Raw genomic sequence first — 16,398 nt, forward strand, 5'->3', positions numbered from 1 at the left:
ACACAAGATAGAACATAAATTATAAATGTTATTATTATCCTTATTCCAAAAAAAAAAATCACCACCATCACCACCATTAAGGATAGAACTGAAAAAATTTATGTCTTAGATTTTGTGTCTTAATAAAGTGGCAGTACACAAATTTTATGTATTTGTATACTAATGTAAACTACCGTGTCTCTTCTTATTTTATATATTTAAAAATCAAACATAAAATATGAATGTGAATATGTCACCGTGTCTCAAAATTTGGTCGACACACCCACTAAACAAACACTGCATAAATTAACAAACAAATGTTTTTGGACAAAAATAACATACACCTGTAAACAAGGGGGACCACCATTTAATGGGCCTTATATATTGGACCCGTGTTAATTATTGATGCTATCCTTAGACCCACATTAGATATTTTAAGAAAATCCACTTGTACTTCTTATTAGTCATAGCCAAGCATGATGAACTTAGTGGCACAAGGGTCCCAATCTTGTCTAATGTTAATACGGTAATTAATATGAAAAGAAACTAGTAATCAAAACATTTATCGACAAAATGTATTAAAATTCATATATCTTGAATGTTGAAGTTGAACATCTTCGTTGCAATTGGTGTTTCAGAAAAAACTAAGGCATCAAGATTTGGGCATGTAGGACCCATAGAACAGCCTTGGCTAGCTAAGCCCAGATAAGCAAAGGAAGAAGCTGGAAGACATAATAACTGGGAATCTCAAACTAACTTTGCTTTGTCGAGTGGTCAACTCACTCGTCCGCTTAAGCAAGTGTCGGGGGTTCGAATCCCGCCCTTGTGCATGCAGCAACCTATTGGCCAGCGGCAGACCCTTAAATGGAGCTCAGATCCGCGACGAATTAGTCCTTAACCTGTCGGGTTGAGTGATACCGTGGGCAACCAAAAAAAAAAAAACTGGGAATCTCAACAAAGTCAGAACTAACTTTTTGACTTGCTTTGATATCATATCATCCCTTAATCATTGTACACTGGTAAATTAAGCAAAATTCCCTATGCCTTTCTTCAATTTTCATCATTGATTCATTCCCTTCCTTTCCCTACACTTAACCAACTAACTCCACCACTATACCTACTTTGTGTTACCCTCTCTCTGCTATTGGTCCTTGCACTTAAAGGAAAGAAAAGAAAAAAAAACCATAACTAAAGTTGCTGCTAGGTTGTTAATGTTAAGGTCCAGCCACCTTCCTTTCTTTCATTCTTTCAACTTCAAACTTGTGTTTATAAGTAAAGAATCTCTCTTAATTGTTCAAGAAGAAGAAGAAGAATGAGTACTGCCAGATTCATCAAGTGTGTTACAGTAGGGGATGGTGCTGTTGGAAAAACCTGCATGCTTATATCCTACACCAGCAATACCTTTCCCACAGTAACTATTTTTGGTTTATGTTTCCTTTTTCTTTTTCTTAATGTGCACATGCATGTGTAGAAAGAGTGAATCGTCAAGGATCAGAGCTAATTAGTAATTAGCATTCTTCTCCTTTTATGATAGGATTATGTTCCAACAGTGTTTGACAATTTCAGTGCTAATGTGGTGGTGGATGGCAGCACTGTGAATCTTGGTCTGTGGGATACTGCTGGTTAGTCATCTCTGTTTGTTTCTGATATTACATCATTAATGCTAATTAACTATGTTAATTTGGTTTAATTGTATGGATTACAGGACAAGAAGATTACAACAGGCTAAGGCCTTTGAGTTACAGAGGAGCTGATGTGTTTCTTTTGTGTTTTTCTCTCATCAGCAAAGCCAGTTATGAGAATGTTTCTAAAAAGGTTTTCTTTATGATTTTGAGGTTATTAATTAATTAATTAATTAGTATCTGTCACATTTCAACATGTCTTAAAGAAGATTATTGAATTATTAATTAACAGTGGATGCCTGAATTGAGACATTATGCTCCAAATGTGCCTGTTGTGCTGGTGGGAACAAAACTAGGTAACAGTTTCATGAATTTGTTGCTTTTTTCTTAGAGCTAATAATAATATTGGTTTCAATTTCACTCTGATTTGCAAAGATTTGCGAGATGACAAACAATTTCTGATTGATCATCCTGGATCCACACGAATTACAACTTCTCAGGCATGTCATTAATGTCTACTTAGAATATGAATTGAATACCTTTTGTAAGGACAATTTATTGAACAATTATTGTGAATATTTAACAGGGTGAAGAGATGAAGAAAATGATTGGTGCAGTAACTTATATTGAGTGCAGTTCTAAAACACAACAGGTGAGTATGAGCACTTCATTACATTTAACAACTTCATTACATTTCATCTTTGTGTGCTGATTTTCTTCATTACTATTTTGTGTTTTAGAATGTAAAAACAGTTTTTGATGCTGCTATAAAGGTTGCATTGAGGCCACCAAAAGCAAAGAAGAGAGCACGGAGGAAAAAGACATGCAATTTCCTCTAAATATTTTCAGATTGAGTTACTTATATATAGTAGAATTGAAATGAAGCTCATTGATGTATGTTGAATTAATATTGTTTGCTTTTGCAACAGTGTTGAGTTGATTTCCATTTTACTTTGGTTTTGAACCCGTCCGAATTACTCAATTACCCGTCCAAATTCGAACTGAACCAATTAAATTGGTTTTGAAACCAACGGATAATCGGGTCCAACTTGAATTAAACCGATAGCTTTTATTAGTGATTGGTTCGGGTATCGATTTTGGGGGTGCGGAACCCGAACCAACCCGCGAATCCGATCATATATTAATTAAATAAAAAATATATATATGGCTTTTTCCATTAGACAATGATTATTCATTATTAATATGTTTGGATTTTAATGAGTTTAGTTTTTAATGTATTTGGTATTTAACATGTTTGGATTATTTCTATTGATGTTACATGTTTATTGTACTTGTTGAATTTTTAAGATAAAAATTTGTTTTTTTTTTTATAAATTTCAAAGTCATCGGGTACCCAATTATCCGAACCGAACTATTCGGGTACATATACAAAAAAATGCAAATCCGAACCAATTCGATTCTAATTTTACCATAAATCCGAACCAAATCGACCCGTCCTCACCCTAAAATTTTCAATTCAATCACGGTCACTAATGTGAAATATCTTCATTTCAATAATCGTTACTCATATGAAATGTCTTGACATAAAGATAATAATTAAGATATAAACATTAATTATGTCCAACATTTTAGTCAAACAATTCTCAACTATTATGAAATGTGATATTTAGATTTTAATGCAGTAAGATGCATCCTAGCTATTCATTCAGATTTCAGAGTGCTCTGACCCAATTTATTAGCAGTTAGGATGCTACCCTTGAAACTACATCTTCATCATATTCCGTAGATTCTTCCGAATTACTAGCTGCTACATTAAATCCAAGTTTTGCCGTGACGTGATGATGATATGAGTATTTCAATCCCGCAATTTCTGTAAATTTCTTAGCACCCCAAACTAAATGCTTTGCTTCAAATTCAAGTTTTCCATTGAAAGCACAATAATATGGAATTCAAAAAAACAGTAACAAAATTATGTATGATGAACTATACACTGGAAGTTAAGTGCTCTGAGCTATATATTCAACATTAACTCAAGAAAACTTATACATGCAGTCTTGTGGAATACATTTTAAATTATTGGTGTCAACTATTTTTTATCGACCAAATGTTAAATACATATATATTAAAATCAGTTACTAAAATTAGCTATTAGAATATAATATATATTGGAATATAAACAACAACAACAATAACAACAAAGTCTTGTCTCATTAGGTGGAGTCGACTACATGGATCAAACGATATCATTGAGCTTTATTATGTATATTATGTCTACAGAAAAACTGTTTACATGTAGATCTCGTTTGACTACTGTCTTTTTAGGTCTTTTTCTGCTTTTCATTTTTTAATATAAAATAATTTTATATATTTATACAAAATACATATTAAATCATTTTAATGTATAAATAATATTTTTTTTATGGTGAGAACGCAGGTGAAGTCGATTTCATGTGAAGTTGATATCTGAGAGCTATTAGATTAAAATTTAGTGAAATCAGTCAAATTATCTAACGGTTCTCAGGTACCAACTTCACGTGAAGTCGACTGCACCTGAGTTTCTACCTTTTTTCATTGTGCTATCATTGATCTTATCTTAACATTTACATATTTAGATATTCAATTACACTTGAATTAACATAGTAGTACCCGTTCATTTTTGTATGCTTTGTTATCTATGTATTTGAATATAATAATTGTATCTAAAAATAACAACGACAGTGAAAATAAGAGAGAGAGAGAGAGTTAGTATTTTTGAAGTAGACAAATGGTGTGTACAATATTTTCTTTTCATTGATATATATAGGGGTTTTGAAGTCATGAAATAAATGTGACACCACCAATAGTTGTCACAACTTTCTGTCTCTAACTCCAAATTTTTTGTGCCAACGTATATTATAAGTGTGTTTAGTTGATGGCATGTGCAACAACATTAAAGCATTGAATATCCACCATGTTGTGTATTTACTACGCGCATGTTAGCATTTAGTGACTGTCGTTGGCGCAACTTTAGCTACGACACACATACCCATCTCATGTTTTGCATTAGATTAATCCAAACATTTATGGATATCATGTGCTACCCCAACTCCTTTTGAAACTAAACTAGAATATATATCAATTATAATTGTTGATTGTGTTTAATTAAGGTAGAGTTATCAACAACTAAAATTTTCATAATAAAAAATAGGGTAATTTATATAAATAAACTAACATTCATCCAATATTACGCATATCACCCAAAATGAAAAATATAACGCGAATCACCCAAATCACATTTTTATATAAATCGAAACAGATAGACTAAATTTAACTTTTTGTATAAATCGAAACAGTCTGGTTCGATTTATGTATGCATACATCAGGGTGTTTCGATTTATGCATGCATGTATACTATTCTAGTAAATGTAAACAGACTGATTAGATTTACTAAGACAGCATGCACGCATACATAAATTAAAACAGCCTGATTAGATTAAGTATATGTTTTGTATTTGGGGTGACGTAAACAAAGTATGTTTGTCTTTGCTTCTGACAATATGAATTAAATTAAAGTATTACGATCCGTCAAAGTTTGCTTGTTATAAGATTGTGAAAGAAGATATGATAGATGGATCAACAATGTACTTTAGTTTGAAAAACTATAAAAGCATTGAAGTGATCTTTATTGGATAAGTAGTACGTTAAAGAGACTTTGATTCACTTTTGATTCGATGCGTATTTTCTTTACGTAAAGTTCCCCACAATCACAAATCTTGGAGACTCTCACAAGAATCAGATCATCATTTATGATGAGTACTAGTAGTTGACCATGTATTTGAACTATTTTATTTTTATTTATTTTTCAAAGCATATATAGGAAACATTTCAAGTATATCGGAAGTATCGGTGCTTCAATTGTTTTAACCGTTGATCTGAATTATAAAAAAAATATATAATATATATTAATTGAAATCAACGGTTAAAACTACTGGTGCACCGATACTCTCTGATGCATTTGAAATGTTTTCTATAATATAAGAATGTATGTTAATGATGTTTATCCCAGCAATAAGAAACCTAGATACAGAAAGGTAAGTTATTAAAGGCATAGATAGATAGAGGTGGTGGTCCAGGAGGAGCAGGAAGATGTGACTCACTACTCATATTTGGTGGAGACAGAAGGGTGGGAACAGAATAAAGTGCAATATGATTAGAATGGAAAACAAATTCATTTTCTGATCACAAAATAATTAAAGAAAAATGAGTAATAAATAAATGTGGACAGAGATGCAGAGGATCAAGGGGGTGTGGTACAGTCATAACTAGAAGTGCAAATTCAAAAGAGAGATGTAATTAATACAAAGTATAGAGAAAATATAGCAACCAAGGAATGGGGGTATCTGCAATGGCTTCACCTATATATATGGCAATTCTGTACGGACATCCATGTAGCTTCATTTTCCTTCACTCCCTCTTACGTGCGCACCTTTTGCACTTTTCCAAGCTGCCAGGGAGGCCAAAACTTTTCATCTGCTCTGCCTGTAATTTATACTTTTCCATAATTCTTACACTAATTTATTAATTTAATGATAACTCATTATTAATGAGTGTTTATCACAAAATCATGAGTGAATACTGCGTCCACCTTATAATTATCTCGAAAGGACAACGAGATTTAAAAAAAAAAAACACCCAATTTGGCCCTTGTCTTTTTTATTTGGGATTGATTAGCTCCTGTGCAAAAAAAATAACATTGATTTTTTTTTTGCACAGGGACCTCGTTGTCCTTTCGAAGTAATTGTCAGGAGCTGGATTGAATTTTTTTTTCTTTTTGTCAAATACCTCGTTGTCTTTCGAGATAATTGTTAGGGCGGTTTTGGATTTTTCTCTAAAATGATTTTAAAGTATGTGTTATAACTTATTAATTAAATGAAAATAATAAATTATTTTATTTTGTTCTCAAAACACTTAATAATCACTGAAGAGAAACTAATACATACATGCATGTATATATATTGGCATATTATAGATAATAACAGATTTATTAAGGACAAGGAGGTTACATATTTATAGAAATAAGTAAAATGTTTAAGAGAATAATAGAAAATATTAGATGACTGTTAGAACTTAAAAGACTTTAATATTAAGAGATATTTAAAGTTTCAATATTTAATGTTGAATTTAAAAAATATAGTTCTTTTTACCTAATAGTTAAATTTTAAGGTATGGTTTTTCATTTTCTTTAAATATTTAATAGAAGCCAATATTTTTAATATAAAAAAGAGAGACTTAGCAAGTGTGTTGATTCAAATATGATTTTAAAATAAAGAAAAATATTAATCACTTAGTATCTTTGCTTTTTATTTTTTTCAAATATAGTAATTAATACAGAATACTTGTGGACAAAAAATATTTATTATCACATTGTTTTTAGACATAATTTTTTTTATCTTATCTAACATTATAATCAAGCTCATTATAAAAAAAGAGAGCTATTTTAACATTTTTTTTAACAGTCAAAATTAATATATATTTTGACAAATATCATAAATGTCAAATTTTCTATATTTTTTTATGAATAATTTGATCGTAGAAAATTACTCCTCAATTTTGACACTTATTTGTTTTCAATTTACTCTACTATTCTTCTTTTTCTTTGACTCCTTCAATTTTAGCATCACACTGCTCTTAGTCTGGGATCATATTATTCATTTTTTATCTTCAAAATCTTAATTTATTCTTCAGTTTCAAGATTTCATCTCATTCTTTGTTAAAAATTTTTGTTGAGAATTTTTTATAATCAATAAGTATCAAAATAAATAGTATTTTTTACGGTTAATAAATATCACAGAAAATATATTCTAAAATTTTTCTAACAAATTATTTTTGACAGCCAATATTTATCAAAATAAGATTTAAGCTTTTTTCACAATTATTTATATGTTAAAAATATTATTTTTGACAAAATTTTTACTAACATATTTTCATAATTAAAATAATGTCAAAATTTATTTTTTTGACGATTTTTTTTTTTGACACATCTAGCTCTAAAAAATAATTTATATTGTTGTAGTGGGTTTTTTGTGACTTTAACAGTTAACCTAGTTTTTTTTATAAAAAAATTGTTCTTATCTCTATCTTTGAGACAATAAAAAGACAAAAGGGAAAAATCTTAAAACTTTTATGGTTAACTAATAATAAATTAGAAAGAACAGGAGTGGGTTAATTGGATTAATGACGAAAACGCCAAATGGGGTTTTGCTGGGAAGGTTGTGGGGCATTAATAATGGGTATGTATAGGTCTCAGGAAGGTCTAGTTGAGTTGCTAAAGTTGTTTGATGCGATTGTAATCCCAATTTTGTGCCTACTTTCCTCTCTGTCTCCCCCAAACAGAGATATCTCCATGCATGGTCCCCTCCTAACCTTTCATATGTCAGATCACTACCTATTAATATAACAAAATATTTCCACTATTATTTATTTTTGTACACATACATAAAACAAACATAAAATTATCACTTTATATTAAATGCATGAGCCACCTATTCTACCAAAAAGAATAATGCATTTACCTCTGTCTGTATAATCATTAGAGTAAAGCAATTATATGTAGGTTATTGTTGGTGCCTAATTTAATAACTACTTTAACTTATAACAATATAATTACACCATGCATGCACGTTTTAAGTGAATACTGTTTAGTATATTTTTCCCTGTAGATGCTAACATATTATCATATATTGTGTATTTTGTCTCCTGTATGTAGTGTATATGCTCGCTCCATCAATTGTATAAAATTATCCTCTTTATTAAAAATATAATTATTTATGTCTAGTTTAATTCTTTAAAAAAATAATATCATAATATAATATCAAAAATGTTTATCATCAAAAGTTTTAAAATTGATTCTTATTAACCTAAAAAAAAATAAATAAAACAAATAAAAAAAATTCATATGCAAAATTTGTTATTATATTAATCATTGTGTATCAAAATCCATAAATTTTTTTATTATATTACTGTAACTAAATTTAATTATTGTCTATATATTGTATATTTTTTATTATTCTATTATAATGAATTTAACTATTCTAATGACTAATTTTTAGTATATAGAAAATATTTTTGTTTAAATAAACAAATAAATGAACGACAACGAATTAAAAATAATTTTGTTAGAAATATAATCGTTCATGTGTTTCTTATATCAGTTTTAATTTTAAAAAAAATATGATAATATAGTATCTGAATTTTTATATCTAAAATATATAGTATTTAATTCTAATATATATATATATATATAAAAGATAAAGAAAACTATATAAAAGTTCAAGCAAATTCAAAATATGCTATTATTTGAGAAAGTATGTTAAATATATAACTATTTATGTGATTTTTTTTTGTTAAAATTATTTTTTTTGTTAAATATATAACTATTTAATAAATTATGAGAAATTTTATTTTTGTATATTAGATTATGAGTGGTGAAATTTTTAAAGATTATCTGAATTATGTGTTATACGTTGTTATGAGTATTTATAAAACGTCAACGACATTTTCTCTTTATATAATTAGAATAATAGTTTTTTATAAAACAACAATGATGTTTTCTATTTTATAATTAAAATAATATTTTTTTATAAAATATCAGTGATATTTTATCTTTTATAATTAAAAAAATATTTTTTTTAATAAAACGTCAACGACATTTTGTACTACCATCGTAATAGTATAAAATAATCAAATATTGTCTAATTTCACACTAAAATTATCCACATCTACAAATTTTAGGCATTTTATGATAGAATTAAAAGAAAAGCAAAGTATGAGTAGTTGATGTTTGTGGCGATTGTTAGCTTTAATTTTTGTTGACGTATATGATGAGTCCAATGGCACGAGTGTAGGATAATCTCAACCTAGCTACCTATCTACCAATTAAAAACCAGCGTCTGGTCATTCTGTTCATTTCTGTAAGAATGACAACTGAATATAACCTTACCTTAGCTTCTTTCATAATTTTTCTTTCTTTTACACCAAACCAAGAAAATCAAAACTGATTAACTTATCCTTGTATATATACAGAGATTCAATCTAGATCTTGAGTACTATATATTGATTTACATGTCCATTGAATCTCCTAAAAAGAAGGGGGAGCAACTATGCACGTGCTCCAGTAATGCCTCCTCCTATTCACTATTCACAGTGAATCCATTTAGCAATTACTATAAATATATAAGCTTTCTAAGATTTATATATGTGTTTGCAATAATACCTATAGTTACGTAATATATACTCTATATTTAATTACAAATGTACATCAACATCACTATTTGAACACAAATTATGCTGAATAAATTTTAAATGGTGGAAACTAAGGTAAAGTCAACTTCACGTGAGAAGTTGATATTTGAGAGTTGTTAGATGATTTGACTGATTTGACTAAATTTTCATTGACTGATTTGACTAAATTTTAATCTAATAACTCTCAAGTATCAACTTCATGTGAAGTCGAGTTTTCACCATTTTAAATACTTCCTTACCATCACCCTTTTTGGTGTAAGAAAAAAAAGGAATGAATTTCGTTTTATTTCCATTAATTCATCATAAATATTTCATTAGAGATGAAGAGAGTAGCTACATAAAATTAGGTTGAAGATTATTGTACCGGATATATATACATTTCTTAACTAATTAAGCGTAAGCAAGTTATGCATTCTTTTTTTATATCCAGCAACATAAAAAGTAGTAGCTTTGACCAAATATTATTACTTCATCATGCAAAATAGAATCTTGTAAATTAAATTAAATGTACTTGTTCTTGGAATATATATTGTCGCTACTTTTGGCTAACCATATGAACTCTTGACATTTTGTCATGGTGCACGTCATTATATTACAAATCCGTCCACATTTCCACACCATAAGTGTTTATCCCCCATCCCTCTTTTCTTTTTTAGGAATTAGCTAATAAATATTTTGTTCAGGGTACTAATATAGTAAGTTTGTTTGGGAAAGTTACACATTCGAAAATTTCAATACATAGTAATCTTATTGTGTATTTGATGAAAACTTTCCTTTAAAAAATTTTATTAGAATAGAATTAATTAACCATAATAGTGTTGTTAACAAAACTCTTTTTTAATTGGAAGTAATTTATGGATGATAGCATCTTGATTCTTGAGTATTATGACCCACTAAAATCGGAAATTTTGTAGTTTCAATACTGGTAAACTAGCAGCATTACACACTAAGATAAGGTCAGTTAATTGCTTTTGGATGTTGAGATTTTGGATGAAAATTCAGTCAATAATTAATTATTAGTTTATGGTCAAACAAATTCATTTATTACTAAATTATCTTTTTAGGCTGCTGTTTGTTTTTCTTAAATATTAGAATTATGAAAAAGCATAGGTACCGATATATTATTTACTAATTTATTGTCAATAATAATTAATTATTATATTTTAAATACATATATAAAGAGATATATTCAAAAAATATATCTATAAAGACACTTCTATTAAACATAATCATAAAAAGATATTTTTATTAGACACATCTACAAAGATACTTCAATTAAACACAATTATAAATAAGAATTGATAAAAATGGACAAAAATGTGTTGGTAACGTAACGAAATTGTAGAATTATTTACATCCATCCGAAGTGACGATTGGGCAGTCAACCTAAATTGTAAATCTTTGAATTTGAAGGTGTAAAATGGTTTAATTTAGTTTTAATTTAGTTTTAATTAGAAGTAATGGAAGCGAAAATGAAATGGGGATGGGAAGGAGATAATAAATATGGCACCCTCGAGTCAATGAATGAAATCCACTACCACCGCCTTCCAATGATAATTAGTGGTGCATACTGAATACGCAACCAAGCCCGATCCTCTTCTCACTTCTCACTTCTCACTTCTCACTTCTCATCATCATGCTACTAGTATGCTACTTTCTCTTCCTTTTTCTTTATTATTATTATTATTTCCCTTTTCCTTTCTACTATTTTATTAATTACTTAATAAATAAAAGTGTATATATGTTGATGAATTAGAATGGCAAGAGACAGAGAGACAAGAGAGGGTATATAAAAGGAAGGATAAGCAATTTCATTCATTCATTCATTCATTCATGGCTTCTTCTAACAGACACTGGCCAAGCATGTTTAAGTCCAAGCCCACATGGCAGCATGATATCACTATCACCGCCACTTCTTCTTCTTCTTCTAGTACTAGTAGTAGTAGTAGAACCTCTCCTTACTCTTGCGACGACAGAAGCCCTGAGCCCAAGCCCAGGTGGAACCCAAAGCCCGAGCAGATTCGGATCCTGGAGTCCATATTCAACTCTGGGATGGTCAACCCTCCCAGGGATGAGATCAGGAAGATAAGGGCTCAGTTGCAAGAGTACGGTCAAGTTGGTGATGCCAATGTCTTCTACTGGTTCCAGAACCGCAAGTCTAGAACCAAACACAAGCTCCGCCACCTCCACACCAAGAATAACCCTCCTCCTCCACCTCCTCCGTCATCCACCTCATCCTCCTCCTCTGACAAGTCATCATCCCCACCCACTACTACTACTACTACTACTTCTGCTGCTACTACCAATACCTATTTCTATACCCACAATCACACCGCCACTATTCCACCACCACCACCGCCGCCGCACGTGGCCGCTGAGACTTTCATCTTCCCGCTGCAACATCATCAAGGTAACAGTACTACTACTACTATAACATCATCCCCGCAAGGCCTTTTCTTCTCTGAGCTCTCCAATGTGGTGCAAGCTCATCATCATCAGCCGTCTCCACCACCACCTCATCAGCTCATGATGCATAACGTCGTTGGTCCCTGCACTAGTCTCTTGCTTAGTGAGATCATGATGAATAATGCTTCAAAGAAAGATCATCATCAAGAACATGCCAGCAGCAATAAGTCCCTCAAATTAATGCACCATGGCGGCGGCCACCACCACACACCAAAGCTTAGTTTCTGCGTCACTCCACCTACTACTACAACCGCCACTCTCGTCCCTCCCACCACCACACCATCACTCCTCACTCAAGGTAACATGAATACTATTCAAACTTGTCTGAAGCAGTAATAAATTAATAAGAATTGTATTGTGGTGTGTGCATGGAATGCAGATGCAGTAGGCACTGGAGATGGAAGTGAGAAAATAACGGTGTTCATAAATGATGTGGCGTTTGAGGTGGCGGCGGGGCCATTCAATGTAAGGGAGGCATTTGGGGAGGATGCAGTCCTGATTCACGCCATCACTGGTCAACCTCTTCTCACTAACCAATGGGGTCTTACCCTCCACTCTCTCCACCATGGCGCTTCTTATTATCTGCTTCTACATACCCTCCCTCACGCACCTTATTAGTAACAAATCACTCCTCATTTTCCTTCATTCCCATTTCTCATCACTTACTTTCATTACTTATTACTCACACTTCTCATTTTTTTTTTTTTTTTGCAGATTTAGCAAGGAAGACAAGTGTTGAAGGAATGGACTTTTAATTAAGCATCTACTATAGGATCGATGGAGGGGCTTTAGATCTATCTATAAAAATATATATATCTTTAATTAATTACCTACTTATTACTTGTCTACTTTGTGTTTAAGTATTAGCATTAGGGTTATATGAATATGAGTTCTTTTAATTTGGGCAATTTACTTCTACCATGTAATCTTCTTACCCACCCTATATTAGTCCAATGAAAACTTTCTTAGCTTGTTGCTATGGTCGTATATATGGCTTTGTGCCTCTCATCGTTCTTATTATTATTCCCAAGGGAAAATGAGTTATTGTATTAGGAGAAGTTATATATAGAAATCTATATAATGTATTTTAATTAATTTTACTTTTTGTTTTTTAATGCTACTCGTGATAAAATGATCATAAGATAAGATGAAACGTGGATTATGTAACAAGTGAGAGTTTACACTCCATTTTATAATATGATCTTTTGTTTATAATATGTTGTTTTAATTATATTAATTTAGCAAGTTTCAGAAAAGTTACGTTCGTTGTATCAAGTACAATAGATATTGAAGTGCTTATACTATAAATTAGATAAAGGATTCTTAATTATTTTTTAAAAAAATTTAAATAATATGGAAATATAATTAAAATGAAATGAATATTGTGAAGATAGTAATGAAATAATGAGATTTTTATCCATAGAATATAAATATCCTTAAAGTATAAAAGTAGAAAAGATAAATTTCTGAAAATCCTAATGATATATTAGATTCATAATTTTTTTTTTCATTTTTGTATTTTTAGCAAGTATCTTTTTTTTTATAAAAAATGAAATAACAATTATACAATAATTAAAAGAAAAAATTATCTTTCCAAACATTTCTATATGTTATTAGGAATCCCAAATCGAAGTTAACACAATCTGTGCACTAAATGTCAACGTGCAGTGGATATTAAAGTTCTAGCCTGCTACTGCCATGAATGTTGTACACCTATGCCATTTCTCGTGTTACTTATTTTATGCGATTCTATATTATGAATAAAGTTTATGGATGTGAATCCTAAAGTTTCAAATTAAGGAATAAAACAATAATTTACACTTTTATACGTGTCTAAAATAAGTACACTTTTATAGCACCATATATATTGAACAAGATATAACCTAAATGCCCTAACCTAATAAGGAGTTGAATAAAATTTGAAATGAAGAAGGTTTTTTTTTTTTTTTTTCCGGATTTCGTATTAGTCTGATCAAAAGAAACAGGAATCTACTTCACTGTATGCTATTTAAAACCAAATCTTGTTTACACGAATCAGAAAGGTCTCACCTGAAACGGAATGATACCAACATTTCCGTACAAGTTGCAAATATGTGTGTTCAAAACTGGTTAAAAATATTCAAGCAAGAATAACATTATTTAGCTACCTTATTAAATGGAAATCATTTTTGGTGACTAAATGGAAATCATTTAATAATTAATATCTGTTCCCCTACGAATTTATGTTCACCAATGAATTATTACATATACAACGCAAGATTCGAACCATTATATATATATTTTTTTTACCAAAGATAGGAGACTCGAACCCGCAACCTCTTAATTGAGTATGGGGAGACTATGCCATTTGAGCTATTACTCATTGGCTAAAATTTGAAAAGATAAGAGACTCGAACCCGCAACCTCCTAATTGAGTATGGGGAGTCTATTCGAACCATTATACTTGTTTTAAGTAAACTGAGCTAACTAATCGACTAATCTAATTTGTTTAGACATTATCAAATATTTATGTTATTTATTATACATTATTTTATATTAACATCTAATTAGGTGATTTTATATATAAATAAGAGTAAAAGACAAATAGGTTCCTAACCTTTTGTCCTGTGGACATTTTCGTCCCTGATCATTGAAAAATACTTTTAAGTTTCTGACCTTCGCAAAATTTGGACGGATCAGTCCCTCCATCCAAATGCCTCCGTCAGGGACTCATCCGTCCAAATGCCTTCATTAGGTACTGATCCATCCAAATTTTGTGAAGGCAAGAGACTTAAAAATATTTTTCAATGGTCAGAGACGAAATGTCGGCGGGGCAAAAGCTCAGAGACCTATTTATCCTTTTCTCTATAAATAAAAATAACTTTTACTTGCTCTGCAAAAGAATTTGAGTAACATAAATTAGTAAAGTTTGATTATTATGATGAGAAGAACACGCATAACTGGTATGGCAAATTATGTTGTTGAGAAGGGAGTGACTGTTCATTTGGTATGAAATTGAAGCACTAGATGGAGAAAGGGACAAGAATAGGATAGTAGTAACGTTGTTGAGGAAGGAGAGGTTGAATTTGAATTTGAGAAGGTGATTGGTTTACGTGTAAGTTGATAAGAACAGTATTTGCTCTCAATGTTTGATGCCTGCTTCGATTTGACACACCGATTTCGATTTATCATGGACAGACTTATCTGCAATAATCTGAAATCAAATTCTTCCCTCACTCCCTACTCTTTTTGATATTTAGCTCTACCAATGCAATCTATGTCACACTGCACCCACACATGTTATATATTATTTTCTTCTGCATGCTCAATTCAACCCATCACGTACGTTATGGTATATATGTGAATTGAAGCGATCATCATATCATATCATATCATAACATAACATATAACATTTACATGCTATCTACAATCATGACCACAACGACTCTTTGATGGTTGAGGAAATTATTAGAAGCATATATGTGTCAAACACTTTATGCTCGCCAGAGAGTTTAATTTCATGTCACATGGATGGGATTTGAAGATAGCATTCATTCATTCATACCTTTTCAAAATTATATTAAACCTTAGCTTGTTGATAAACATTAAAGTGATTTTATATACGTTTTTTAATTTGAATATGGAAGCAAATGAAGTGTTGGACTCGCGTATGGAGAGGAGGGGTGCTTCACCTCATCAGAGGATGCAGAACTCGGATTCTGCGAGTTGTGTCCCTCAAAACGTAAAAAAAAATTACCTAGAACAAGAAAAACAAAAGGTTCGAATTCCACGTTTCAAATTTCAAATTCCATCAACTGCAAATCGGACCATGCGATTTGTGAAGCAAAATTTCATGACCAAAGAACTTGCATGGTCCGAGTTGTTCTTCCTTTGGCTCAGAAAAAACTGTCCCACATTTTTGTTTTGTACGCCATAATTCTATATCTGTGCAGATCACACCCAAGCCTTCCATATCCATAAATTTGAGCCTTATATATATGTATGTGCATCACGTTTGGTTATATCCCGCACGAGGGTAATGTTAGGTGAAGAAACAGTCACCTTGACTTTAATTTGATTGGATGTCCACTCGATTTCACTGCATTTTTCC

General features: G+C 30.8%; 2 protein-coding genes across 3 annotated transcripts; both read left to right on the plus strand.

Moving 5' to 3' along the window:
- The first annotated feature begins 469 nt into the window (after positions 1-469).
- On the plus strand, positions 470-2,552 carry LOC112785226 (rac-like GTP-binding protein RAC13). Of its 2 annotated transcripts, XM_072229275.1 has the most exons (8): positions 482-998; positions 1,279-1,390; positions 1,514-1,601; positions 1,685-1,794; positions 1,894-1,957; positions 2,037-2,101; positions 2,188-2,253; positions 2,342-2,552. In XM_072229275.1, the coding sequence occupies exons 2-8, from the start codon at positions 1,292-1,294 to the stop codon at positions 2,438-2,440; spliced, it is 591 nt and encodes a 196-aa protein (XP_072085376.1). In that variant the 5' UTR covers positions 482-998; positions 1,279-1,291; the 3' UTR covers positions 2,441-2,552. The 2 variants fall into 2 exon arrangements, with proteins under 2 accessions (XP_025684461.1, XP_072085376.1); XM_025828676.3 differs by having other exon boundaries at positions 470-1,390.
- A 9,067-nt stretch (positions 2,553-11,619) lies between these two features.
- On the plus strand, positions 11,620-13,282 carry LOC112783917 (WUSCHEL-related homeobox 9). The gene is made up of 2 exons (XM_025826997.2): positions 11,620-12,606; positions 12,688-13,282. Exons 1-2 carry the CDS (start codon positions 11,676-11,678, stop codon positions 12,924-12,926), a joined length of 1,170 nt encoding a protein of 389 aa, XP_025682782.1. The 5' UTR covers positions 11,620-11,675; the 3' UTR covers positions 12,927-13,282.
- The last annotated feature ends 3,116 nt before the right edge of the window (positions 13,283-16,398 follow it).

Source organism: Arachis hypogaea, chromosome 20 (genome assembly GCF_003086295.3).
Source record: "Arachis hypogaea cultivar Tifrunner chromosome 20, arahy.Tifrunner.gnm2.J5K5, whole genome shotgun sequence".
Classification (NCBI taxonomy): domain Eukaryota; kingdom Viridiplantae; phylum Streptophyta; class Magnoliopsida; order Fabales; family Fabaceae; genus Arachis; species Arachis hypogaea.

What these genes read in the sequence shown, in the direction of transcription:
- LOC112783917 (XM_025826997.2), top strand. Translation starts at nt 11,676, where the DNA reads ATGGCTTCTTCTAACAGACACTGGCCAAGCATGTTTAAGTCCAAGCCC. An exon ending in ACCATCACTCCTCACTCAAG is followed by an intron (nt 12,607 to 12,687) that starts GTAACATGAATA and finishes CATGGAATGCAG; the next exon opens with ATGCAGTAGGCACTGGAGAT.
- LOC112785226 (XM_025828676.3), top strand. Translation starts at nt 1,292, where the DNA reads ATGAGTACTGCCAGATTCATCAAGTGTGTTACAGTAGGGGATGGTGCT. An exon ending in CCAGCAATACCTTTCCCACA is followed by an intron (nt 1,391 to 1,513) that starts GTAACTATTTTT and finishes CTTTTATGATAG; the next exon opens with GATTATGTTCCAACAGTGTT. An exon ending in TGGTCTGTGGGATACTGCTG is followed by an intron (nt 1,602 to 1,684) that starts GTTAGTCATCTC and finishes TATGGATTACAG; the next exon opens with GACAAGAAGATTACAACAGG.